The 24995-nt window shown below is 55.6% G+C and overlaps 9 protein-coding genes across 9 annotated transcripts; 6 read left to right on the top strand and 3 right to left on the bottom strand.

Moving 5' to 3' along the window:
- Positions 1 to 30: 30 nt before the first annotated feature.
- On the top strand, positions 31 to 1718 carry ELP4 (Elongator subunit ELP4; the record flags this gene model as incomplete). The annotated part of the gene is made up of 3 exons (XM_076676688.1): positions 31 to 475; positions 549 to 750; positions 815 to 1718. The coding sequence occupies 3 exons, from the start codon at positions 31 to 33 to the stop codon at positions 1716 to 1718; spliced, it is 1551 nt and encodes a 516-aa protein (XP_076536147.1).
- Positions 1719 to 1978: 260 nt separating this feature from the next.
- JCM15063_005931 (uncharacterized protein) lies at positions 1979 to 4041 on the top strand (the record flags this gene model as incomplete). The annotated part of the gene is made up of 7 exons (XM_076676687.1): positions 1979 to 2056; positions 2162 to 2254; positions 2306 to 3069; positions 3140 to 3257; positions 3333 to 3547; positions 3617 to 3722; positions 3814 to 4041. 7 exons carry the CDS (start codon positions 1979 to 1981, stop codon positions 4039 to 4041), a joined length of 1602 nt encoding a protein of 533 aa, XP_076536146.1.
- Positions 4042 to 4349: 308 nt separating this feature from the next.
- RSM22 (tRNA methyltransferase RSM22) lies at positions 4350 to 6518 on the top strand (the record flags this gene model as incomplete). Its single annotated transcript, XM_076676686.1, has 5 exons — positions 4350 to 4584; positions 4656 to 5524; positions 5592 to 5658; positions 5724 to 5987; positions 6073 to 6518. The coding sequence occupies 5 exons, from the start codon at positions 4350 to 4352 to the stop codon at positions 6516 to 6518; spliced, it is 1881 nt and encodes a 626-aa protein (XP_076536145.1).
- Positions 6519 to 6671: 153 nt separating this feature from the next.
- On the bottom strand, positions 6672 to 7080 carry JCM15063_005929 (uncharacterized protein; the record flags this gene model as incomplete). Its single annotated transcript, XM_076676685.1, has 3 exons — positions 6672 to 6774; positions 6838 to 6928; positions 6987 to 7080. 3 exons carry the CDS (start codon positions 7078 to 7080, stop codon positions 6672 to 6674), a joined length of 288 nt encoding a protein of 95 aa, XP_076536144.1.
- A 401-nt stretch (positions 7081 to 7481) lies between these two features.
- JCM15063_005928 (uncharacterized protein) lies at positions 7482 to 10379 on the top strand (the record flags this gene model as incomplete). The annotated part of the gene is made up of 1 exon (XM_076676684.1): positions 7482 to 10379. The coding sequence occupies one exon, from the start codon at positions 7482 to 7484 to the stop codon at positions 10377 to 10379; it is 2898 nt and encodes a 965-aa protein (XP_076536143.1).
- Positions 10380 to 10519: 140 nt separating this feature from the next.
- SLA2 (Sla2p) lies at positions 10520 to 14611 on the bottom strand (the record flags this gene model as incomplete). Its single annotated transcript, XM_076676683.1, has 12 exons — positions 10520 to 10531; positions 10612 to 12078; positions 12149 to 12298; positions 12388 to 12723; positions 12801 to 13217; positions 13288 to 13424; positions 13487 to 13671; positions 13735 to 13873; positions 13940 to 14015; positions 14091 to 14233; positions 14307 to 14530; positions 14604 to 14611. 12 exons carry the CDS (start codon positions 14609 to 14611, stop codon positions 10520 to 10522), a joined length of 3294 nt encoding a protein of 1097 aa, XP_076536142.1.
- A 973-nt stretch (positions 14612 to 15584) lies between these two features.
- JCM15063_005926 (uncharacterized protein) lies at positions 15585 to 18276 on the top strand (the record flags this gene model as incomplete). The annotated part of the gene is made up of 6 exons (XM_076676682.1): positions 15585 to 15689; positions 16094 to 16156; positions 16231 to 17270; positions 17356 to 17690; positions 17783 to 17857; positions 17969 to 18276. 6 exons carry the CDS (start codon positions 15585 to 15587, stop codon positions 18274 to 18276), a joined length of 1926 nt encoding a protein of 641 aa, XP_076536141.1.
- A 449-nt stretch (positions 18277 to 18725) lies between these two features.
- JCM15063_005925 (uncharacterized protein) lies at positions 18726 to 21912 on the bottom strand (the record flags this gene model as incomplete). Its single annotated transcript, XM_076676681.1, has 8 exons — positions 18726 to 19135; positions 19209 to 19272; positions 19358 to 19733; positions 19808 to 20038; positions 20104 to 20636; positions 20704 to 20760; positions 20826 to 21050; positions 21109 to 21912. 8 exons carry the CDS (start codon positions 21910 to 21912, stop codon positions 18726 to 18728), a joined length of 2700 nt encoding a protein of 899 aa, XP_076536140.1.
- Positions 21913 to 22459: 547 nt separating this feature from the next.
- Positions 22460 to 24995, top strand: POL12 (DNA-directed DNA polymerase alpha subunit POL12; the record flags this gene model as incomplete). The annotated part of the gene is made up of 10 exons (XM_076676680.1): positions 22460 to 22494; positions 22625 to 22792; positions 22878 to 23095; positions 23164 to 23252; positions 23308 to 23559; positions 23628 to 23831; positions 23919 to 24143; positions 24215 to 24423; positions 24534 to 24675; positions 24783 to 24995. The coding sequence occupies 10 exons, from the start codon at positions 22460 to 22462 to the stop codon at positions 24993 to 24995; spliced, it is 1755 nt and encodes a 584-aa protein (XP_076536139.1).

Here is a 24995-nt window from a genome sequence, read left to right as displayed (position 1 = left end):
TTCTTGTTTCGCCTCTCCGCAGCGCCTGCCATGTCTTCCTTCAAGAAGCGCTCTACTGTGTCTGCGATCCCGGGCACGCGCCCGTCATCATCGTCGGCATCACCCCTCGTGTCGGTGGGATTGCCGACCATCGACGACCTGCTTGGAGGTGGACTGCCGCTCTCGACCTCGCTCCTGATCAATCAGGACTACCCGACGACGTACTCTGAGCTACTCCTGCGCTACTACATTGCGCAAGGGCTCGAATCGAACCAGGAAACGATTGTGGTCGCTTCGGCCGTCGAGCATGGCGGACCCGATGGCATCGCCAGGGTCCTCATGGGTACAGACAAAGGAACGAGCGCGACTCGAAAGGACGACGACAAAGAAGACGAGGAAGAGCGCAAGAGAGAGGAGGAGATCAAGGACAAGATGAAGATTGCTTTTCGTTACGAGAGCATGAAGCAACACCAGACCACGCTCAATCCCACTCAACGTGAGTATTCCAATCATCCCTACACATAGCTCAGAGATATCTCTAGCTGACTGTGCCGTCCCACACTCCACAGCCGTGAAGACGGGAGAGGCAGCTGAAACCGTCTACTGCTCGACCTTCGACCTCACGACGACCCGAGCGCTATCCACAGAAGACCGCTCTCGCCTGCACATGTTCGAGATCGACGAAATGCAGGACTCGACAGGCTCATCATCGGAATTCTACACTGCTCTCTACGAAAGAATCGAATCCTTCGTCTCGCAAAAAGGATACTTGTGAGTCGGTCATCGCTCACCGCGCGCTAGCCCTTGGATCTGACACGCGCGAGCGATTTTGCAGACATACCAACGCTCCGTCGACCTCGGCACCTCGGAGAGCACTGCGAATTGCGATCTCTTCGTTCGGATCACCATCCTGGCCAGGCTCCTCAGCGCCTAACCACCTGTACTCGTTCCTGCATCGTATTCGCTCTCTCTTGCGACGCTCGAACGTGTCTTGCTTGACGACCTTCCCGGCCTACCTGTACTCGACCTCGTTCGCGACGCGATTGTCTCACGCGTCCGACTCGGTCCTGTCCCTCCTTTCGACCTCGTCCTCGCCGAGCCTCTCTGCCTTGTATCCTTCTCACCAAGGTCTGCTCACCCTGCCGAAACTCCCTTCGCCGTCGAGCCTCGTGCCGCCTTCGACCAAGTTGTCGCTTCTGAGGAACCTCGGCGGAGGCGGACAAGGACGCGAGAACCTGCTAGGGTTCCGAGTCAAACGCAAGCGGTTCGTTGTCGAAGTCGTCAGTGAGGAACCGGGTCTCGGAGACGAAGAAGCCGAGAAGAAAGCGCGGGACCGCAAGAAACGCGTCGAGGAAGCGAACCGGAAGGATCGAGAGGAAGGTGGCAAAGCGACAGATGTCTTGCTCAAGAACAATCCCCATCACAAGGGCAAAGCGAAAGCGACGAACGATTTTGCCGTGCAGGAAGCACAACTCGACAATGTCGTCAAGAGCGTCAAAAGTGTCACGATCGGTCCGGATCAGGAAGAACCGCAGAATTCGTCCGATGGAGTCGTTACTTCCACGCCGACCATTCCAGCGAATGCGCCCAAATCGGCGTTCAAAAAGAAGAAAGGGGTCAGGTTGGGTGGAGTCTCGTTCGGTGATGAACCTCCGGTGGACGAGGACCTGCCACAGCAGAAGAAGAAGGTCTCCATCTCGGCCATGTTGCACAAGCAACCTGAATTGTTGGACTTTTAGCATCTCGGCAATGCAGCCATTTCAGGACGATGTTTATGGAGACTTGGCAATCCCGATCATACGCTCTCACCGGGCTCTTCCTTTTGCTTTTTGAAATGGGCTGTCGCTCTTGACTGCATCCGAACTGACACGTCGCAAACGGTGTACCTCGATTCCAGCGCGCACGTGGGCACCCCAGAGCTTCGGCTCAAGCTTGGCGCTCCACACCAGCTAAGCCCGCGCTTCGACACCTTCAGGTATCAACGATCCACGACCCTACGATGGCATCGGGCACAGCAGCCGCCCCGGGCCACACCCGTACACGGGCTCGTCGCTCATTGCTCTCGAGGTTGATCTTGGTTCGTCTCGTCTCAACCCCTGTCTTCTGTGCTTAATCTTAACGCTTGCACACCCGCCCTTCCCTTCCGCTAATTATTTCACAATGGTGGTCCATATCTGCTAAGACTACGAAAGCGTTTGCACCTCTGGGTTGGTCAACTTTCGGGGGACCTTCGGCCAACATTGTCTACATCCGCAAGGCAAGCTCGCGACCTCCTGTTCTCTCCCGCTCAAGCGAGAGCTGACAACTACTTCCGCATCTTTGCTAGATTTTCGTCACAAAGAAGAAATGGGTAGACGATTCGACGTTCAACGACCTGCTTGCGCTCGGGAGCGCTTTACCAGGTCCGGCTTTCTCCCAACTCGCTTTCGCCATCTCGTGTCTGCACGACGGCACTCTGTGCGGAATCTGGTCCTTCGTGCTCTTGACAGCTCCAGGAGCAATCCTCGTCACCGCTGCCGCTTTCGGTGTTCAGCGTATTCCGGCGACCTTGCCCAACATTGTCTTCTCGCTCTTCACCGGTCTCAATGCCGCAACAGTCGGACTCGTCGCCCTTGCAGCATACCAACTGTCAAACAAAGTCGTCACGGATCAAGCGACCAGAGTCCTGCTGCTCTTGTCGGGAGCGGTCGCGAGTTGCTACGAGTCGCAATGGCTGTACCCGGTCTTGATGGTCTTCGGCGGTCTCACGACCCTACTCGTCGATCGTTTTGCACTCTACAGAGCGAAGAGGATTTTGAACATGGCGAACCCTAGAGGCACAAAGACAGCGATAACACCTGCATTCGAGCCGACAACCGAAGAGATCGAAATGCATTTGCCTCGACCTGCAGCTCCTGTCGCAACCAAGTCAGACTTGAGTGGAGTGGAATCGATTGAGAGTTCATTGGCGTTACGCAGAGGTCACACGAGGTACCCAACCCCACCACTCGAGCAGCCGGATCGACAACCAATCGATTCGTCCATGAACGAAGATGAAACGCAGGAAGAGGAAACGTACTTCAACGTCACGATCAAGCAAGGGCTGGCAATGTAAGACGCCCCAACTTGATCCGCGCGAGTCGAGAATTCTGAGCTGAACGCTGGGGACTCTTCCGGGCAGAGCTGCAACCTTCTTCACCCTATTTGTTGCGATGCTTGCCGCGAGAGGCGCGGTGAAACGGACGTACAAAGAGCTCGAATTTGTGACAAACCTCTTACTTGCTGGCACGATTATTTTCGTAAGTCCTTCTAGTCTCTAGAACACGATCCACCTCGATTGCAGATTCTGATAGCCTTCTTTTTTTTTTCTTCAGGGAGGAGGTCCAGTAGTGATTCCGCTTCTACGAGGATACGTTGTTGATCCGGGTTATGTTACGCCACGGGACTTTCTCCTCGGGTTCGCCCTGCAGCAAGCGTGTCCAGGACCGATGTTCAATTTTACTGCATATCTTGGAGTCTTGGTCTTTTCGAGCTCTACAATCGCAAGTCTAGGAGGAGCGCTTCTGGGAGTCACCTCGATCTTCTTGCCGTGCGCATTCTGAAAGGCTTCCTTCATCTACGTGAGCGAGGCTGACTTTCGTTTTCCAATCTTACACAGAGGAATAATGCTCAAATTGGCGTTCTTGCCTCTTTACCAACGATGGAAAACGGCAACTCTTGTGCGCTCAATCTTGCGGGGTTTCAACGCCGCAGCTGTCGGACTTGTACGTTATCCTTCTGCGTACTCGTGACAATACAGCAGCAGAGTGGCTACTACGAGCTCGTCCACTGAGATCGTTTTGCAACGTCACATAGATTTACTCTGCCGTGTACAGGCTCTTCCGCGTCGGGTTCATTCAGGCCGCTCCAGTCTCTTCGACTTCGGATGGAGCCGTCTCGGTTTCGTTGGATCGAGATGGGTTCTGGGTCTCGACTGCCGCGACTACCTTTGTCGCGGTCGAATGGTTCAAAGTTCCGACCCCAATCGCAATCCTGGTCGCTGCTTGTGCAGGCATGGCTTGGTATGGAGTAGTTCAAGCCTGATTGAGCATGTAAGCTGTAGGTTTGGCATGATTGAATCCAAGCTATGAGCATGTGAGCGGATCGAGCGCACGCGCTTGATCTCGCTTCGTAGTTCGTCTTTTGACACGCGCGAAAATGTTTCTTTTCAGAACAGTCTCATCCCGTCCAGGCTAGTGAGGGTCAAAGATTGCTTTACTTACTTCGAGGACAGGCCATGCCTTTTTGCTGTAGGAGAATTCGTGCAATCATTGTAACTTACATAGTCAACATAGTCAAATAATGAATACATAGTTGCTTTTTGGTCGCGTTCAATTTGCTCGTCCTCGACAATGATCATCCGGACTCTGCCGGCAAGCCGACGACTCGGGACGCGACCAGCCTCGAGCAAGGCTCTCGATCGACTCTTGCTCGACATTCACGCCGCGCACCATGCCGATCAAGCGAGAGCTGGCGATCCGAACCAAACAATCGAGAAATCTCCAGCAGCGAGACTGGGCGAGTCGATGCGAGGAGATGTCGTGCTACCTCGCGAGTTACAAGTTGCAGTCGACGCCGTGGTAGACAGTAAGTTTCTACCTCGTCAGCCTGCCAAGGTCGGGAGAGGACTCAAAAGTTGACGTTGCCGGGCTGTGCAGCGATCGAGGACAAGGCCATCTTGCGCAACAACGCCCTCGACCTGTACGCACACTTGCGCAAGACGACTGCCATCTTGCCTCCACCCGCTTCGTACAAGGAGAAACAAGCCCTCACGACCCACTACGATGAACAAGTTTCGATCGCGTACCTCGCAGGTCTCATGCCTTCAGTCTATGCCGCAACCCTCAACGTCCTGTCGACCGCTAGGGATCGTATGCAGGCGATTGGTGATGGCGAAAGGTGGGAACCAGACAGGGTGATCGATTTCGGTAGCGGAACTGGTTCGGCAGCATGGGCTTTCGAGGAGGCATTTGGAACCGCAAAGCCCGACGGTACCCCGAGGGAGTACATCGGACTCGATGCGAGTAGGGAAATGGTTGAACTCTCGAGTGCATTGTTTGGAGCATTCCCTTTGAGAAGAACCGACGATGGACGACCCGAAACTCGAGCGACTTCGACACGACTCGACGCAAAAGCACATCAATTGACCCTACCCGCTTCAGCCTCTGCTCTCGCCAAATTGCAGTTGTCACCAAAATCGTCAGAAACGAAGAAAACGATTGCGCTGGCTGCATTCTCACTCGGAGACCTGCCAACAAAGGAGAAGCGGAGGGACCTCATTAGGGCAATGTGGCAATCGGGAGCGCAAGTATTCGTCGTGATAGACCGAGGAACGCCCGCCGGCAGTCGTATGGTGATCGAGGCCCGAGAGCAACTCTTGATGCTCGGGAGAAGGGAAGTTTCGCGTGCCGTCGCAAACGAGATCGACCCAGACATGCTCGAGCAAGGGCTCGACATTGTCGTCGATCCCGAGGTTGCCGCTGAAATCGAGGTCGATCCATCGCTCGGTTCTCATGTCATCGCTCCCGTGAGTCTTGGCCCAGGTGAACAACTATTCCAAACTCGATGAACTCACGAAGAACTGTGCTTTTCAGTGCCCTCACGACAAACCATGTCCGCTTCACCAGGTCACGAAAACATTCTGTCATTTCTCGCAGCGAGGTGATTTCCCTTTTTTTCACGGCCTTCTCGTGATTGAGACATTGATCCCTCGATCGTCTCGGCAGTGCAAACGCCCTCTTTCTTGCGACTGACCAAGCACACTTCCCGCGGCGAGGACGATGCCAAGTTCTCGTACGTCGTCGTCCGCCGAGGACAACGACCGTCATCGACTCCGACTTCGACGGCTTTTGCAGACCTCATGTCAGAGCTCGAGCTGCAACAAGACAACAAGGTTGAGAGAGACTCTCGAGTGACCGAATGGCCGAGAATGATCGCGCCTCCACTGAAACGATCTGGTCATGTCATTCTCGAAGTTTGTGCGGCATCAGGTAGGTCACCCATGACTGGATCGAGCTTTCATTCGTGATTTGGACTGAACTTGACGGAACGGTCGTGTTGGGGTTTCTGACGCAGGCGAGATTGAACGGCATACGATCCCCAAATCTCAGGGTCGGCAAGAGTACTACGACGCTCGCAAGTCTGCATGGGGAGATCAATTCCCCCATGCGCCCAAGAACGGACCTCAACCTTCGCCTTCGACGTCATCTTCGTTGCCGTCTGCGTTCACCGATCCCTTGACCAACGATGTCGGCAAGCCAAAGAACAAGTTTGGAGGTAGTTTCAAAGGTAGGAGCAACAAGGCTGCGAGAGAGTTTGGCAAACGGGAAGCGAGAGGGTTGAGAGAGATCGAGACGGGTCGGGTCGGTCGTCGGGACAAACGGGAAGACGCGAGGTTGAAGCGTACGGGATTGTGGGACGATGCGTTCGGAGGCAGAGACGGAGGATCAGAGGGCAGCGACGGGGTTAAAGATTACACCGTCGAGCTCGGAGAGGACGGCAAGTTCAAGGTCGTGCATTGAAGGAATCACTGTTGTTGCCATACTTGAGGAAATATTTACTCCTTTCACATCTTGAGATGAGCGGTTGCGTTGCCATTACAGTAAAAGACATCATACAGGACAGCGTGGATACAACGTTGAAAGCACAAGCAGTCATGGTCTCGGGATTGGGGGTCATGTTGACTGGGGGGCGGCAGCAGGTGCGACATCTGCAGCTCGATTCGCGTTCTCCTGGAACCATTTCCGCTTTGCAGCGTCGAGCTTCTCTTCCGACATGCTACAATGAGTTGGACATCAGTCAAAGTGAATGAAGTGCTCGGGGAACAGGCAAAGAACGCACTGCGGTTTCATACACTTTTGCATCTCTTTGAACTGAGATCTGCAAGCCCAACTCACCGAGATTGTCCGCCCTGCGGCACAATCGGTAAAGTCTAGCAAGGGGAAGGGGGTTCAGCGTGCGTAGAGGTTGAGCGAGAGGAAGGGACGAACCTCGCACGACGGCATCACACTGCTTGATCGCATTGCTCTTGCACTCTGCAATGATCTTCTCTTCCTCCTTACGGCTGAGGGCGTATCGAGACATGATGAAAGAATGGGTGGAAAGCGGACGAGATACGCGAGAGTTGCAATCCGATCGCTTTCGGGTCTGTATCCGTTCATCGCTCGCGTCAGAAATCGTCGACGCCCAGAAGAAAGTTTCTGTGAGCACTGACGAGGACCCTGTGCGAGCGGCAAGGTCACCGCAGCTGATCCTGCCTCTGCTCGCCAGGTTCGCGACTTTCCGGATTCCTCTCGTTTCGCCCCCCTTCTCGGATCCCGAAAGAGCCTGGATGCTCTCTCGCCCATGCTCTACAGCAGTCAAGAACGTTGCCGCAGCTCGATCAGCTGAGGTAGCAGCCGCACTCGCCCAGTTGCCAGCATTCCTCGTACCGTCCTTCGCACAACCATCTCCTTCACTCCCAGACGCTAGAGCATATCATACGAATGGTAGGTTGTATCTCTGTAGGACTGTATCTCGGGCGCAAGCTGAACTCAGAATCTGCAGCTACAACGCTTCCGAAGTTGCGACCTGCTCCTCGCTCGGCTCGCTCGCCAGCATTCCCGCAAGCGACCACGCAGAGACTCTCGTCGACATCGACTCTTGTTCAAGTACCAACCGAGCAATCTCGATACGCCATCCAGCCTGAGCAGGTAGACAGAAAGGGAAAAGGAAAAGCATGCGGTGAACTGGCCACTGCCGCACAAGACGACAAGAATAGTACCGGGCGGGACGGAACACAGAGTACGATCACTGCCGACCACACGATCGCAATCCGTCGTCATCTCATGCAGATTATGGCCAACCTTCCTCCGAAGCCGACTCTCTCACAAATTCTCGACGCTCGCACCCAGATCAAGGCACTCGACCGCCTTGACGACTCGACTCCAATCAAACACCTACTCGCGATCGCGATTGACCAATCGTTTGATGATTTTGCGATTCGGTTGTTGAACGAATCCGCCAACCTCATGCTCGCTCGAAGGCGAATCGAGACGAGGAAAACCATCAAGTGGATGTACGTCGATGTCGTCCAGCAGCTCGGTAGACTCAAGCGATGGTCGTCTGTCGTCCAAGTCACGAACCAGGCATTGAGCAAAGGACTCGTGTCGGGTCCGCTATTGCACTCGCGCATGCGAGGGCTCAACCGCCAATCCCGCTATTCAGACACGATCGCAACCTTCGCTCTGTACGAGAAGCACAATCTCTCGCCTGACGGACCAGCTCACGATGAAGTCATCGAGGCACATCTCCTCAACGCCGATCTGCCAACCGCCCAGGCAGTTCTGCAGGAGAAGGGAGCAAAGGGGTTCCCAACCACAGCACAGACTTGTCTGACACTGTTTGACGGAATGGCGCTGTACGGCGGGAACAAGGTCATGGAAGAGAAGGTTCTCGCAGACGTCAATGCTGAAACCTTGAGCAGGAAGAAAGCGATCCGACAGGACGTCCGAGTCTTGAACAAGATCTTGTCAGTCAGGGCGGGTCGGGACGCTGCGAGGGATGCACTGGCGATGCTCGACTACTACGACCTCGACCGGTATCCGCCAGCACTCATTGACAAGTTGCGACGACTTCCACTGCCGAAACCCATTCCGGTTTCAGCTCCCAATGTCGATCACTGGCGACCCATGCCGGATCGAGCGACACTCGTCTCCCTCGTCGGACTTGCTTTGCGGCAGCGACGCCCGGATCTCGCTTCTGAACTACTCAGTACCGCCACTGCTCGCTCCTTCCCCGTCAACGATCACCTCGCAGCTTGCATCGTACGAATCTTCATCACTCAAGGCTCAATCCAATCTGCCGAAGATTTCGTCTTTGCGTTGCCGCGAGGACAAGCAGAATACCGACGATTCGTCTACCCGCCATTCCAGCCGAGTTCGTTCGTCTACGAATCGCTCTTGAGCGGGATCTTGAGATTCAGAGGCCTGGCAGGCGTCAATGAATGCTTCAGGAGGCTCACGGAAGCGAAGCAACCTCCGCTCAAGGTGACCGAAGGCTTGATGCGGGCTTTGGTTGACTACTTGGCCCTTGAGAAGATGGAGACGCTAGGAGTGTCGGCAGACTTGCTGGTCAAGGTCAAGCGAATCACGGCGGGAAGGACAAAGCCGACGAGGGAGAACCTCAATACCCTGCTCAAAGCAGCATGGATGAGCGAAAGGCTCAGCGTGAACGAGTGGAGTCAGTTGCGCAAGTCGATCGAGAACGAATTTCCCATCCCTGCCGAAGACGCCGGGCTCGAACCACCTCAAAGACCCCTGCCCAAAATCTCGGAGATCCTCGCACGCAGCACGTCCTCAAAAGCGCGTCGGTTCTCAGCCCTTACTCGGATCCGCGACAGTCTCACCGATCGCAAGGTTCGGCACGATTCCAACACGGCTGCGCACGTGCTTCGGAACGACCACCTCATCAGGTTCATCTCGGCCAAGTGGAACTACTTGCAGTCGCAAGTCCTCGATCTCGGAATTCGACCCACGTACCAACATTTCGCAGTTTTGATCCGTGCCTACCTCGTGCTCGGGGATGTCAAGGGTGCCGATCTCGCCTTGCGCTATTCGCTCAACGAAGTCCAGATCGAACCGCATGTCGCGCTGTACTCGACCATGATCTCTGGATTGAGTCGGCTCGGACGGCACGACGTCGCGCTCAACATTTATGAGGAACTGCGTGCGACTCCCGGAGTCGAACCCGATCGTCAACTCTTTGCAGCTCTCGCGATGAGTTGCTCGAGAATGCGAGACCTCGAGGGTCTCGAACGAGTTCTCCAACAAGTCAGGAAACAAGTCGAGTCCTTCGCACCTGCGATCGACCCAGGTTTACTTGTTCAGGCTCAGGAACAAACCAGGATCCGCGCGGCACTCGATGCGCGACAGTGCGACCTCTCGACGATTGCCAAGGAAGAACTCGCATCGCAACAACCGCTCGTCTACGATCCTCTACTCGATCCAGTGTTCTTTACGATCTATTACCGCACGCTAAACCTCATCGAACGACATCTCGAGGCTCAGCAAGTCGTCAAATCTTCGCTCGATCGCGGACTCGTGCCCGACCTCGTCGTCGCGAAAGTTCTCAATCGAACGGGAACATGGTTGCGATGGAAGATGAACAAGGACCGGCGGGATGGACATTCAGTAGATCGGGAAGAGACCGTATTGCTCTACGAAGACAATGTCCGCCGGATCCGTTCATTGATGAGGCAGGCGAGTTCGAAACAGCGGAGGCAGGAGCTGAAAGCGATTGGCAAGTACTGGGAAAAGGCGGAACAGACCGATGTCGACGAACGGGAATGGGTCGAATTCTTCAAGGCGACATCCACTGGCAAACCACGCCCTAGCGCGCAGTGAAATGCCATATCATTCCTCAACATATCCAAGATAGACGGACCCTTTCGAAAAAGAGAGAGAGAGATCTTTTGGGTGGGTATTCCAACACAGAAGTAGCCAACAGCAAAATACGTAACCAGGGACCATTTGTTTCATGTGAATCATTTTGTTCCCTGCCAACAAGCAAGCGAGCAAAGTCAATATCCTGATCAGCCTTCGGGATAGGCGACAAAATTGAGCGCGAAGTTCTTACTCCTTCGTCCTCGTCGGCATGGTATGCAGATCGCCTGAAGATGCCGAGTTTGCGACGCGCCTCGTTGAGTGAAGCTTCGAGCGTGATGATTTCGACTTGAACCTCCATCTCGCGCATCTTGAACTCGTGCGCGCCCATCGCGTCTGGATCGAAATCGTCCTGACGTTTCATCTTTTCCTCCGTAATCGCCTTGACTTGACGCACAAGCGCACGGCATGCGTCCGTGACGGCCTTCGCAGCCGCCTCGAGCGTCTCTTGAGTACGCGACATGAGTTCGGACTTGACCCGGGATGCCTGGACGAGCTGCGCGGTGGCGGACGCGACTTCGTTCGAAGCGACAATGAGTTGCTCGAGCGTTGAAGAACCTTTGATCACCCCATCGGCAGTCTCGATCAAGAACGTCGTGGCGCGTGCGACTGCCTTGGCGGCCGAGATGAGACCGTCGGTCCAACGGTTGTTGCGCTTGTAGAACGCTTGAGCGGTGCTCGAGCCTTTGCCCTGCGCGACAATCTCTTGCTGCGAATCGGTCGCAGCTTTGATGAGACGAGAGATGGCACTGGTGATGGCGAGAGCGGACGCAAGAATGGCGTCGTGCACCTGAAGATCGGTTGCACTCGTGCGCGAGTCACGAGGGGCCGACATCAACGCCTGCAGACGTTTCGTCGCAGCCTCGATCGCATTCGCAGCAGCCTGCATCTCGGACTCGACGAGATCGCCAATGTCGCCATTGGCCTTGGCCGACGATGCACCTTGCTTCGGTTTCAGTCCCTCGACCGTTGCCGTGAGCTTTTGGAACGCCGAGCGAACTTCCATGTTTTGACGGATGACCACCTCCTTTCTCGCATCAGGTTGCATCGCTTGAAGTCGGTATGATTGACACGCCGTGAAGAACTTGAGTGCTGCCGAGCCTGGAACCTTGCCTGACTGGGTGAGCGAGTCGATTGCAGCGTCATCGGGCGCAAAGCGAGCGAGTCCCTTGGTATTGACCAACACCTCGGCGACTGCCTGCGCGAAATTGTTTGCCGTCTTGATGACCTCGACATGCTCACCTCCTTTGTCGCGCGAGAGGAACAGGTTGAACACCATGGCAAACTCGGTTGCGCTCGTGGTGGCCTTCTCGATCATCGAGAGGGTGTATTCGGGAGTCGAATTGGCGTTGCCATCGTGCATCGGCGACTCGAGCTCATACAGGCTATCGTCAACCTTGTGTGCGCAAGCTTGAAGAATCGAGTCGATGATCTCGTTGAACTTCTTCTCCTGGTCGAGGACGAGATTGTCGATCTGTGCATTGACCGCTTCATCGGTCGCGCCCTGGTTCATTTGCGCTTCGGAGAGTTGTCGGATCGTGTCGTCCATGCCTTCTTGCATGATGGCAATCTCTTGATCCTTCTCTTCGCGAACACGATCCGCCTCGCCTCGCTGTTCTTCCATTTTGGCAAGGAGCTCGTCGATGCGATTTTGCTTGTTCTGTGTGAAGCGAGCCAAGTGGTGTTCAGTATGGTAAGCATGGAATGCGCGATCAGACAGCCGAACGCACGCGAAGCGAATCTTCCAGTTCGTCAATCTGACGATTGAACTTGCTCATAACGCTCGAAACTTCAGAGCCCTTCGACCGGGATGCATCCTCGAATCGTTCCTCGGCAAATCGAAGATCGCGTTTGAGTCGCTCGACCTCGTCCTTCTGGCTCTGCAGAAAGTGGATACCGGTTCGGCGGTTGGGGGAATCAGCCCCGCGAGACCTACAATCGAGAGTGAATGGAGAATCGAGGCACGTACCGACTTGATCCTATCGAGTTCATGTCGCGCTCGATCCCGCTCGCGGATCATGTCGGCCAACTCGAGGTTCTTCGCCTTGACATCTCGCTCCATGCGTTCCATCCTGTCGATCGCCTCTTGCGCCGAGTTCGCTTTCAACTGCATACTCTTGTACTTGCCGAGCATTTCGAGATGTTCGTTGCGCAGTTGAGAGTAGAGTTTCGCGAGCGCTTCGTACTTGTTGCGCCAGAGCGTCACTTGGTTCTGCAGTTGGCCAATCATTTCATCTTTCGAGGCCATCTGCTGCTGTACCGACATGCCGACATTCTGTAATTCTCCTTCGAGCGCTTTGACCCGCTTTCGGACAGATAGAGAAGACACAAAGCGTCAGCAAACGAGGTTATTCGGAATCGCCTCGGTTGGATCCGACTCACCGCATCGTATCGTTCGAGCATCATCTGATCTCGCTCCCATTGCCCTCTCAAGCCAAGAATCTCTCGCTCGAGTTCAGCGATGCGACCTTGGTTCATCCCCATCATCTGCTGTTCCCTCAACTGCCGTTCGAGAGCTTCCTGCGCCTCGCGTTCTCGCAATTGTTGCAACCTCTGTTGTTCGGCAAACTCGCGCTCTTGCGCTTCTTGTTGTTCCTTCAACTTGCGTGCTTCGGCTTCACGTTTCGCGACGAGTGCCGCCTGGGCTCGTTCGTACTCTTCGAGCGCGCGTCGTTGTTCGTCAATGTCGATCCCTGCGGTCGGGGAAGGGGCGGCAGGAGGTGCAGCCGGTTTCGCGGTCTGAGGTCGACGAGGCAAATCGGGAGTCTCGTCGTCGCTCGCGATCAGCGACGGAGGTTCCTGGACGACTCGAAAACGGGGATCGTATCAGCAAAACCCAGACGAGCCGAGGGGTTGCAGGCGGTCTTACGGTGGGGAGCTTGGGCACGTTGATGAGGCCAGTCAGGTACTTCAAGTTGGAGCACTCGTAGTAGAATTTGCGCAGGGCAAAGTGTTGGTGATCGTATCGTTCCTTCAAGGGCTCAAGCGCGTCCATCGAATCGGTACCTGTCTCGATCGGCTCGTTCAGACGGTTCCCCTCCTCTCAAAAAGATGAAGGACAAACTCACGTCGGTACATGGCTCGCAACATGCTGATGATGAAGCGATAGATGCCATAGCTCTCCTTGACTTGCGGTACGAGGGCCGAGATGCGACATTCATTGTTCGCCGAGCCTCGGAAGTGGGCAAAGATCAATTTTTGGAACGAATCAATGTCGTCTTGCAAGTTCATGAGGTCCATGATCGTTTCGAACCTGGGAATTCGATTGCATCAGCTTGCCCGTTCCTGGCTTCTCGATCGCTAGCGCTGCGCTCACCCCTCGTTCGGGTCGTCGACTCCTCGGAGCGAGATGTACTCCTCGTATTCGAACAAGCCATTGAAGTCCTTGTGCATGCGATGGAATTTGAGTTTCGCGAGGATCAGCTTGACGTAGGCCCGAATAAGCGCGCCGTAACCTGAGGGGGTGTGATCCTGATTCAGTCTAACTTGGAGAAATGGGCAGAGAGAGAGCTCGTGCGTACCACGGGAAACATCGCCGCCAACCGTTCTCGCGCACGTCTCGAGCCACGAGGTTTGGTTCTGAGCCTCTTTGAGAACCTGGAAGACAAAAGGTTCCTGTCAGTTACTGAAGGACCAAATAAGAGACGGAGATTGGCAGGAGTGGAAGCTCACGATGGGGTGACCCTCTTGGAGGACTTTGTGGATCATGATCAAGGCCTTGAAGGTCTGAACCTCGTCCGAGAGGATCGGCTGCACGCGCAAGCCCGACCAGATCGATGCAGAGGACCGGTAGTCCCACGTGTACACGATGGCCTCTGTTTGCGACGGGAGCGAGGTCAGGTTTCTCGGCAGTTTCGCCAAACCCGTGCGGATAGTGGCCGAACTCACTGCGGACATGCTTCTGCTTGGGAGCGGTCTCGTCTGGGTTGGTGGCCTTCTTGATCGCGAGGTTGAGCTCGGCTTCTGCCTTGTCCTTGTCGACGGGGCGAGTCGGGTTGTGCGAAGGCTGCGGCTTGCGGCGCTCCGAGTTGGTGAAGCCGTCGTCGTAGTCGGAACCGCGGTCTCGATCGATGTAGTCGGAGGTGGCCGATTTGCCTGCAGACGAGCGGAACCTGGCGAGTGAGAGTCAAGGGTCAGTCGAGCAGAGTGCCGCAGCAAGAGCGAGAGCGAAGGGTCGGCGTTTACAGCGACATGATGGCAGGTCACTGAGCAAGTTCTGCCTGCGGAGATGATCGGTCAGTGCTCGCAGTCGTCGTCTAGCGAAGAGAGAAGCGCACGCAGACCGAGTGATCGGGATGAGGATGGGGGATGAGGGGGGAACCAAAGTCGAGTGACGCGTGTCGGTTGGGCGAGTGTCGCCTCGATGTATCAGGTCGAGTGAATGACTGGGCCGCAAGCGCAAGTGCGACTGTGCTGCTGTGCGGAGAGAGGCAGAGCTGCAAAGCCGAATGCGTGGTCGAGAGAGACTCTGCTGCGTCAAACACCTGCGACCGAACTTCGATGCGGTGCTCTCGTTCCGATCACCCACTCGAATTCAATACTCCGCATACAACACGACCATGGTCAGGCTCTTGTTCCAACTTGTCGGATATCGCCCGATTAGCGAAACCTTGATCCTTTCTCAGGCGGCGTCTATACAGTCTAGCTGATCGTCGCTGACACTGCCATGCATCTCGGGCAACGGTCGGCTCCGTACGCTTTGCAACACGAATACTTCTCGTACCCACCTTTGATCCGTCGGGTCAACTGTTTTGGGTTCAAGCGCTAAGCGCCCTCGATTGGGAGTACTTGCGCCGGTTGCATACTTTCATTGACCATGGCTCCAGCGCGATTTGTGCGCAAGCCTTGAGCTTTCTTCCAATAGCAACCTGTTCCATTGCCCGATGACGCTTGTTGCAACACGCTCCGTTTCACACATGTCCCACACTCGAAGAGATGTTCGCCTGATTCTGAACAAAGCTTTTCTATAGTAAAGACTGCAGAGGCAATCTTTTGATTTTTTTTGGACGATCAGAGCTCAATCGTAGAGCTCACAAATCATAAGCGATGCGACTCTGCGTCGAAATTGCTGATCAGGTGAAGAGGGGAAAAAAATGGCGAAATCTTATCCGTGAGAAACCCGCGCCGTACGATCGCCCACCTCTCCCTCAATTCGGCACGGTCGCGATGCCGCCTCGCATAGCGCCGCCACCCCCGACGCTGGCATCGACGAATGTGCCAGCCCTTCCGGCGCCGTCTCGGTCGTCCCGGCCGTTCTTGCAGACGTCCAAGGTAAGATCCCCGTCTCCGACATTGCTCGGGTCTCGGTTTTCTCGTCATCCATCCCACCGATTAGCGCGATCAGCATCTCAAAACATCTTCAAGGACGATCACGCTCAACACCGACCCACATTACACGCGATGGTGGCGAGAGGAGCGAGATGGGTCTTTTCGCAATAGGGCGAGTCACTCGGATTGGCGGTCACCATCGCCGGCCGTCTAGGCGCCGCGATCAACATCGACTACCTGTCTCGAACCGTACAAGCTGTAGCGGAAGCAGCCCTAGGTCCCGGACCGGACGGCCGAGGTGGCCGTCCTTGCCCTATCCAACATTTACTGCGTGTGCGATCCGCGGCATGCTCGAGCAGGTCCGCTGACGACCCGCCGCGGTGATTGCTTCCTATGGACATGAACAGGAATGGGTCGTCCCGCCTCGACCAAAACCCGGTCGCAAGAGTACCAAGCCGTTGCCGGAACCGGTTCGTGACCCTTGCTCGCTGATTGCCGTCGGTTATGTTTCGCCTGACCCAAGCTCGGAGCCATTTTCTTTCAGAAATCCGTCGCTCCCAAGGTTTCGCAGAAAGCCTGTCGCGAGCGTCGACAAGAGTACGTCGTCGAGCTCGAGGAGAAGGTGCGACAACTCGAGGCAGGAGAAGGCGACAAATGCGTGTTCTACCAGCAACAAGCTCAGCGCTCCAAAGCCGAGTCGACAACACTCCTCGCCGAGAACGACCAACTCCGCAGAGAGATCGACAAGTTGCGCAAGGAAGTCGAAGCGTTGCGCGCCTTGCGGTCGACGGCAGGCAGTGAGCGTTCGGCCATCGGCGCCGCCGTCAAGCCCAAGACGAGGGCACTCCCGGTCGAGTTTGATACCGAAACTACGCCTCCCGTGTCGTCATCGAAGAGACCGAGGCGATCGGCGGCGGTGCGCGCTCAAGCTGTCGTCGTCGCTGCGACCGGAGGTTCCTCGCCTGGCGCTTCCGGCGGATCGTCTTCGTCCATGTCTCGTCGCCTGTCTACCTCGAGCCACACATCGAACCATACTTCTCCGAGCACGTCCTACAAATCGCACTCACCGCCAGCATATCCTTCGCACCCGCATGCAGCGCCCGTCTTTGCGCCTTCGCCCCTCAACGACCTACATCCCGCTTCTCCGGCGACTGCTTCCCTGCTCTCACCGCCCGTCTCTTCCTCGATCCAGTTCAACGCGTCGTCTCGCGGTCATCAGAACTCGTGTGGGTTCTGCGCGACCAGCACCGACTGCCTGTGTGCCGAGATCGGCTACGAGTACACGTCTTCAGCAGCAACACCTTCGAACCCGAACCCAGTTCCAGCGCTCAGCACCATTGCAACCCCGCGAGATCCGATCGTCGACGACGACGTGCCTTTCGCCAACGAGACAACGTACGAGCCTGCAGTACCTCTGCGCTTCTCAAGCAATCGCAGCAAGGTTCAAAGCGTCTGGAGGATTGACCCTCCAGCGGAGCAGCAGCAGCAGCAGATCAAGACGAAACTCGATACGGTTGTAGCCGTGGCCGAGAAGGTCCTCTGCAGCGGAGATCCTTCCAACTGTCCTGCCTGCTCTGACGATCCGTAAGTTCTCTTCCCATTTTTGTCGTTTCGAGACATCGGTGAGCTGAACATCATCCTCCTGAAACGTCCTTGTCGATGCGTACAGTTTCGGTAAAGCATTCTGTACGACTCTCGCAGCGACGGTCTGTTCGACCCCGTGTGCGAATTGTCCTGGAAACTGCGTTTCGAGATCGAGTTCTCGAATCCCGACTCCACCTCCCGACAAACATCTTCCGCTGCCTTTACCTCCTCCACCTCCAACGTCGGCGCCTCCAACAGTGATCGATGCCGAAGAAGCAGCTTTATTCGAATCGTTGACCGATTTGCCGTGTTGCGGTGATCCCGAATTGTGCGGCTCCCTGACATGTCAACCCGCTTCGACGAGTACGGGTCCGAGTAACGCCGATACCGTCTTGCTCCCGAGAAGTGTCGAACCTGGAGGTAGGTATCATCTTCAGTTACACTACCGACTCTCTCGACACCGTCGTAATTGACCCTTTTGTTGCGAACCGGTTTCTTTCGGACATTTCCAGTTCGAACGGTCGAGACTGTGCCTTGCAACGAAGCCTGGACTGTATTGAAAGCTCACCCCAACATTGCATTTGCCAGTACGTTTTTTCCTCTGCTAGGAAACCCTTATTTCCGGAGACATCGCTCCTTTCCAGAATCATGCTGACAGTTCTTTCCATGCTCCTCTCGTCTCTTTCTGGTCGAAACAGACCTTCAAATGCTCGCCGAAGTCGTGTCGAAACGTACACATTGTTCAGGACCAGTAGCGTCTCCTACGATCCCAGCTCCCGTCAACTCGTCGACAACTACTACAACCACAATCTCGAACGGTTCTCTGTCCTCGTCGACCAGTTCGTCATCGTCAACGACGAGACCTCAACTTGTTCCACAATCGACCTTGCAGTGTCAGATTGATGCTGGAGTGCGCAAACGATTGACGGTCGAACGTGGAGCGGTCAACGAAGCACTCGAGATGCTAGACAAAGCAGCCATGAAGGGTGGAACTTTGCGCAAATGAAACAAGAATATCCACTCGGAAAAACTCTTCTCGTTTCCCCCCTCTTTGTCTCCTTTTTTGTTGTGGACCACCCTTTCTTCTCCCATTTGCTTTTCTTCTCCAATTTCCTGCTTTTGCGTTCTTTGTTCTCTCCCGGTTTTGCGGATTCGAGGTTTCATGCTTTCGCTTGTTTGCTCCAAAGGTTTTTCTGTTGACATGAGTTTGAAATCTTTACTTTTTCGTTTCCTACAACAGGAGTCTCTTCTAGAAACCGATACGAGTCAAAAGGTCTCGCGAAAACGAGAAAGAAAGAGAGAAAGAGAGCAGGGAGGACATCTGCTCAAATTGCAAACTGCGTGGTGTTTTCAACTTGCTATGTACAAAGATTGGAATCCAAGTGGATATGAGAGTCCTGAGAGACTTGCCCTGGTCTATTTTGTGCAAAGTAAAGGCAAACGTGCATCTAATGCTTACAGCGTTTCCCATTTGGCATCCGAAATTCCCATTAAGCGTCGAACGAGTTCGTCACGACGGGCGACATGGGTGAACACGATCGTTTCTCCTTCGTGCAACTCCTCGTGAGGTCGATCACCTTGACCGAGTCCTCCTTTCTCGTGTTCTTCCATGCGTTCGACACTCGTTTTGAATCTCAGGTCGAGTCCCATACCTTCCAAATTGACCGACGCGGCCCAGCCGAGTACGGTCCTGCCAATCCATACGCCCCGTTTCTTGATCTCGACGATATCCTCGATCGGGCGTTCGAACGTTGGGTGTTGCATCGATGCCTTGAGCGGTGCGAACGAGACGAGCGCTTGAGGCAATGCCGGACTGTGCTTGACGATGATGTGACCCGAAGTACCGTTCCATTTCGCAGGGAACGCTGAATCGAAAATGCGCAAAAGGGGTCAGCACAATCTACGCGTCATTGAAACATCTTTTGATTCGCAACTCACAGTGGGGTGTGTGATCGTCCTTCGCGCGAGATTGATAAAAGACTCGATCAATCTTGTTTCCAACCTGACATTGCAGATCAACAGGTTATCAGCACACGTTGTCTCGCATGAACTGCTTGCCAGCACAGAAAGATCCGCGCTCGACTAACCTTTTGACGTGCCGTGTCTCCCTCGATGTGGACATCAGCTCGGAACGTTGCCGCTTTCTTCGCGACCTTGCGGAACGCCGAGACAAACTTCTTCTTGCCTGTATGGACGACCTTATCCTTGACTGATTGCGAATCGCCCTCTTCATCTTCACCTTCGTGAGGTTTGCCGGCAAGGGCTCCCGCCTCGACACTGTGCGTGCCATCGTTGTCGCTGCCGCTGCTGTCGTCTTCGATCCCGTTAGCTGCAACCGCCGCTTTCATGTGTGAAGCGGTTGGTGCAGCAGGCGGAAGCGGGAAAGGAGTGTAGGCACGTTCGGCGACTCGGACAATGTGTAGGACAAGTTGTGCGTGGGTAGGAACTCCAGAGAAGATCGAGCTGAAGGAACGAGGCGCGTGAGGTTCTTGCTCGGCACTAGCAGAAAAGACCGAGGGTTTTTTCTGGTCACTTACTTGCGAAGATCGATCTTTTCTTTCCAGTCGGGAACCTTTTCGACAAAGATCTTGGCGCCTCGACGAATGAGAGGCTGGCCAAAGAAGGCAAATCCGAACGAGAACGAGGCGATGCGAGCCCACCACTGCACGGGTACGATGGAGAAGATGACCGCAACCGGCACAAACACTGACGCCGCGAGGCGTTCGCGAGCGTGGTGCTGAGGGTAAGGTTTGGGAGGGGTCAAAGCGCTGTGAGGAAGAGAGGGTCAATCCGGGCAGCCAGGCGAGCGCGCAGTCATGGGACGCAAACTCACTTTCCAAACACCTCCATCAAGTCGGCGATGTTGCCAAGGACATCCTGTGCCGTCTTGGCCATCTCTCCGACCATGGCGTCTCGTTTGGCTTTCGCCTCTTTCGCCTTGGCCTTTGCGCGTTTCTTCGCGCTCAGTTTCTCTTCCTTCTTCTCCTTGTCCGCCGCGACGGCCAACCCTTCTTCGTTCGCAACGTCGTGCAGTTCAACCTCTTCATCGTCGAGGTCGTCGTCACTGTCGCTGTCGCTGTCGACATGTTGCTTTTTGCCGACCTCGGCGTTCCCTTGTTTGCCGCTTCTCTTGCCGCCTACGACGACGCGGACTCCGAAGCGCTGCACGACGTTCGTAAACTCCCAGGCTTGCTGCTCGATCTGCTCGGCGCGAGATCGGTGTTCGATCGGATGTCCAACCCCGGCTAGCATCGACTCGTCACCGCGCTGGTTCAACGGGTCGGTTGCAGATGGAGGTTGACCTGGAGGTGGCGGTACTGGCGGGAACAAGAATTTGCGAGATTTTGGATAGACAGTCATGACAGCCTGAAAATCAAGGAAGCTGGTTAGCAAGCAGGCTCTCGAGACAGCGCGCAAGAAGATCTGGTCTTACAAAAAGGATCATGAGGGCGGGAACAACAAGGCCAAACGCGGCAGAAATGAAGTAGGCCTGCGCAATAGTAAGGGTACTCAGCCTGGTCGCCCTCTACGGGATTGAGTCAGGGTCGCACTCACAGCGCAGAAGCATGCAGTGCGCTTTTTTTCGAGATCGTCCCAACTCATGAGCCGCATGACCTCACGAGCGGCAAAGATGGTCCATACGCCGACAGTCGCGTACACTCGCTCGAGATTCGATTTGAGCTCGTCCGAGTCGAACGGCACAGCAGGCAGACTTGACGGACGCAGATCGGGCTCGCCTTTCGGCAGCGAGGTTGGCGGGGTCAGGACATGACCGACTTGCTGTAGACGACAATCGAGTCAGTCTTTATCGATGGCGAGGACAGGAGAGAGCACTCACGACGTCGAACCTGCGAATCATGGCCCACAGCTTGTCGTCCTCGAGACCTGGCACGATCGTGCCCTTGGGTTCGAGGCCCTCGAGCTCGCGCTTGTCCGCCTTGTGCTTCTCGACCTGGGCGTTGACGAGGTGGTCAGGCGCGTCGCTGATCGCGGCGGCTTGGTGGACTGGATGAATGTCGGAGCCGAGCGGGAGGACGTGGTCCGTGTCGGTCTCACTGTTCGGGTGCTGCGCGACGTGACCTTGCGCGGCAGGGACGATAGGTTTCGAGGTGGCAGGAGGCGCCGTGTCGACTTGGGCTACTGGAACCTGGTCCGAGCGTGCGTCGGTTGCGGTCGGTGCGCGCGCAACGGTTGAGTCAAGGGGCACCGTAACAGGCTCTTGGGCTACTTGCGCATGTGTAGCGGCACCCTGGTTCGGGACTGGAGCAGATTCGACCGCTGGAGCGGGAGCTTGGTCGCCTCTGGGAATCGACGCCGCGGCCGAAGTTGCATGCGCTGCGGTCGCATCCGCGTGACTGGGCTGCTCAGTTGCGGGAGCGGGAGCTTGATCGGCAGGTGAGAGGTGAGCGGCAGCGGGAGCGATGATCGAGGGTGCAGCCGCATCGAGGCGGGCAGCGTCAGGTGCGGGGGCGTCGACGAGCTGGTCCTTGGGAGCGGTCGAGGCATGAGTGCTTTGCGGAGGCGGCGTTGAGGTGCGGTCGATCATGAACGGCGACGAGTCGGTCTCGACGGAGGGTTGAGGGCCCGACGACAACTGCGAGAAATCGATCGGCGGGGCCGTGTAGGGGGTCTCACCACTCATGGCTACGAGCCTAGTCAGCTGGGCGACGATGCAAGTTGGAGGAGGGAGAGCGTGGTAGAGCGAGCGAGTGTGCAATCTAGTCGAGTCGGCTCCGACTCGCGAGTGACGCAACCGCCGAGTCCCGACTTGGCGGGGCAAAAAAAAAGCGCCGCGCAGCGAGTGCGTCCTCGCAGCAACCCACTTTCAACAGCTGTCTGCTGGCTGCTGTTCAGCAAGGGTATACAGTCACCGTGTTGCTTGTGGGCGTTCATGCGCGAGCGAGCAAGTCGGTCAACGCGTGTTCAAGCGCGCCTTCTCATGAGCGTGCGCATGCAGTCGAGCGGCCGGGTCTGAGCGTCGATCGGGTCGTGCGCTCACATGCTGCAATCGGGCACGCACCCTTGAGTAGTGTCCTAGGTGGCGATGGTGACGACAGTCGCGCAGTTAGAGTCACTTAGGAGCTATGGCCGGGCACACCCCTCGTCGAGACGCGTCGCGCGAGTCTCGACGCGCGCGCACTTTTCTCATCGCTCATCTCGCCACGACTTGCATCGGATAGAACGCCAACATGCAGCGATCCAACGGCTTCTCAGTAGACAGTCTGTACGTCCGCCTTTGGCTGACCCGGGCTGTCCCTTACTGGCTGCCGAGCGTCGCGTTGCTCAATCTCGACACTCGAGGCATGCTCTCCAGCTCGAGATGCTGATCTTCGTGCCTTGTATCCTCCCAACAGCTTCAACCTCGGCTCAGAATCGACGCCAAAACGCCCGCGTCCGAACGGATCGTCAGCATCTGGCCAGCGTCCATCTCATCTCTCGTCGTCTCCGATCCACGCCCAGTACACCCCGAGCGCGAGACCGACACCCGGTCCAAGTAGGCTCAACGGTGTCAGCCCTGCCAGGTCCGTCCCTCGCGTCTCCTAGAATACCTGGTCGAATCTGTTCGGCACCTGACACTGATGCCCGCGACATTCATGTGCTCTTAAGCTCTCTCGCTTCTCCTGCAACTCCCGCACCGCCTGCCGTTCCGTTTCGAGACCGTCAAGGCAAATTGACCCTGCAAGAATCGCTCAACGACCACCTCGCGCTCCCGACCGCAGCGGCAACCACGGGCACGAAACCGCGCGTCGCCCTCAGCAGTGCCAAGAACCCGCAAGACTATGCGTACAGGATTGCGTACGAGCGTGCGATGGAACGTAGTGAAGGTAAAACAAAACATTCTCTCAATCCATTCTACACGTGACACCAACATTTGTTCGCGCACCCATCCTAGTGCTCGACACCTTGATCGATGAGGCCGCGCAAATCTTTCGCGAGTATTACGGGATCGACGAGTTTCAGGATCCCGGCGTCCAATCTCAAGTATGTTTGTTCTGCCGCGGCTCTTCGCACCGCTGAACATCTACCGGCCCTACAGGACGACATCATTGCGATCGGGAGATTGTGCGCCGAGTCCGACACGGCCAAGATGACCGAGAACGCTTCGTACCTCGAGTCGTCGCGCACACTCGGCAGTGGACATCGCGTGTTGCTCAAGTTCGAGCCGGACTGCAAAACTCGATACGCGCCTCCAGGTGGAGGCGGTATGGGTCTCTTCCCTGGATGCATGGTCGCGCTCAAAGGGATCAACGGCGGTGGAAAACTCTTTGCAGTGAAAGAAATCATGATGGTAAATACCTCGGTCTACTCGCGCTCCTAGGAAAGTATCACAAGTCCCCTGACGACCGAGTCTGATAGATGCCCCCAATCGATCCACACTACTCGGCTCCGTCCAAGCTACTCGCGAACCAGTATGGCAGCGGGTCGAAACAGCTCAACGGACACCCAATGTCGGTCCTCGTCGCGGCGGGACCGTACACCGTTGAATCCGATCTCGAGTACGAACCCCTGGACGATTTCCTCGGTCTGGTCCAGGAAGAGAAACCGGATGTTCTCGTCATGGTTCGCTTTCGCTTTTCCCTCCCTCTTCGTTCGATTTCCGTATCCAGAACCTGACCTTTTGAAAAACCTCGACAAATTCTGCGACAGCTCGGACCTTTCATCGACGCTGCTCACCCACTTATTGCGGCGGGAGATGTTGACGAACTACCAACAGAGTTGTTCCGCACTCGCATCTCGACCAAGCTCGTCAACCTCGTCCGCGCGTCTCCACGAACGCGAGTGCTCCTGATCCCACATGGTCGAGACTTGACGAACGTGCACGTGGCGTATCCGCAAGCACCGTTCGACAGAGAGGATCTCGGTCTACCAAAGGTAAGTCTGCGTCTTGAAACTCGACAAGAAAAGCAAAAAACTGCGAGCTGACAGAGGCTTTCGCGCTCAAGTCTGTCACGATGCTACCGAACCCAACCTCGTTCAGTGTTAACGAGGTCGCGTTCGGAATCACGTCGGTCGACGTCTTCTGGTCCCTCAAGATGCAGGAGTTTTACAAGCGGTGTCCCGATGCCGAACCGATGCCAGAAGGTACCACGATCGATCCTTCAGCGAAAGACATCAACCAACGAACAGGTCGGCATTTGTTGAGACAAAGGAGGTGCGTGAAATCTCCTTTACATTTACAGAGTGAGCGGGGGCAAGCTCTTATGAGGAGTCTGATGTATTGAAACTCGTCTCCCACCTTGGTCTCGTTCTGCGATTTTCCAGCTTTTTCCCAATATTCCCTTCTCCTCCGGGGAACAAGCGTCTCGACCCGTTGAACCTTGACATTACGCATTACGATCTCGTCAAGATGAACACGGGTCCCGATATCCTCATTGCTCCAAGTGTCCAGAAAGCTTTCTCTCGGGTCAGTTCCCCTCTCTTTGCCAAACCACATTTTTCTCCCCCGTCGTGAGTTGCAACATCATGATTGACGGTTTCGAGATTTCCTTTTTTTTCTTCTTCTTTCTCTAGACGGTTGATTCAGTCATCATGATCAACCCTTCGTTCCTCGTACGAGAAGGACACCAAGCGGGAACGTTTGCGAGGTTGACCATTCATCCACTCGATCAAGACAATTTGAACGAACTAGTTCAGAACGGATTGGTGGATGTCGGAGGTGAACCGGACGAACCAGTTGAACATCGAGTTTGGGAACGGTGTAGGGTCGACATTATCAAGGTTTAG

This window comes from Sporobolomyces koalae (assembly GCF_050403365.1).
Source record: "Sporobolomyces koalae JCM15063 DNA, S_koalae_JCM15063T_v1_ctg5, whole genome shotgun sequence".
NCBI lineage: Eukaryota > Fungi > Basidiomycota > Microbotryomycetes > Sporidiobolales > Sporidiobolaceae > Sporobolomyces > Sporobolomyces koalae.
This window is presented reverse-complemented; position numbering and strand designations above follow the sequence as displayed.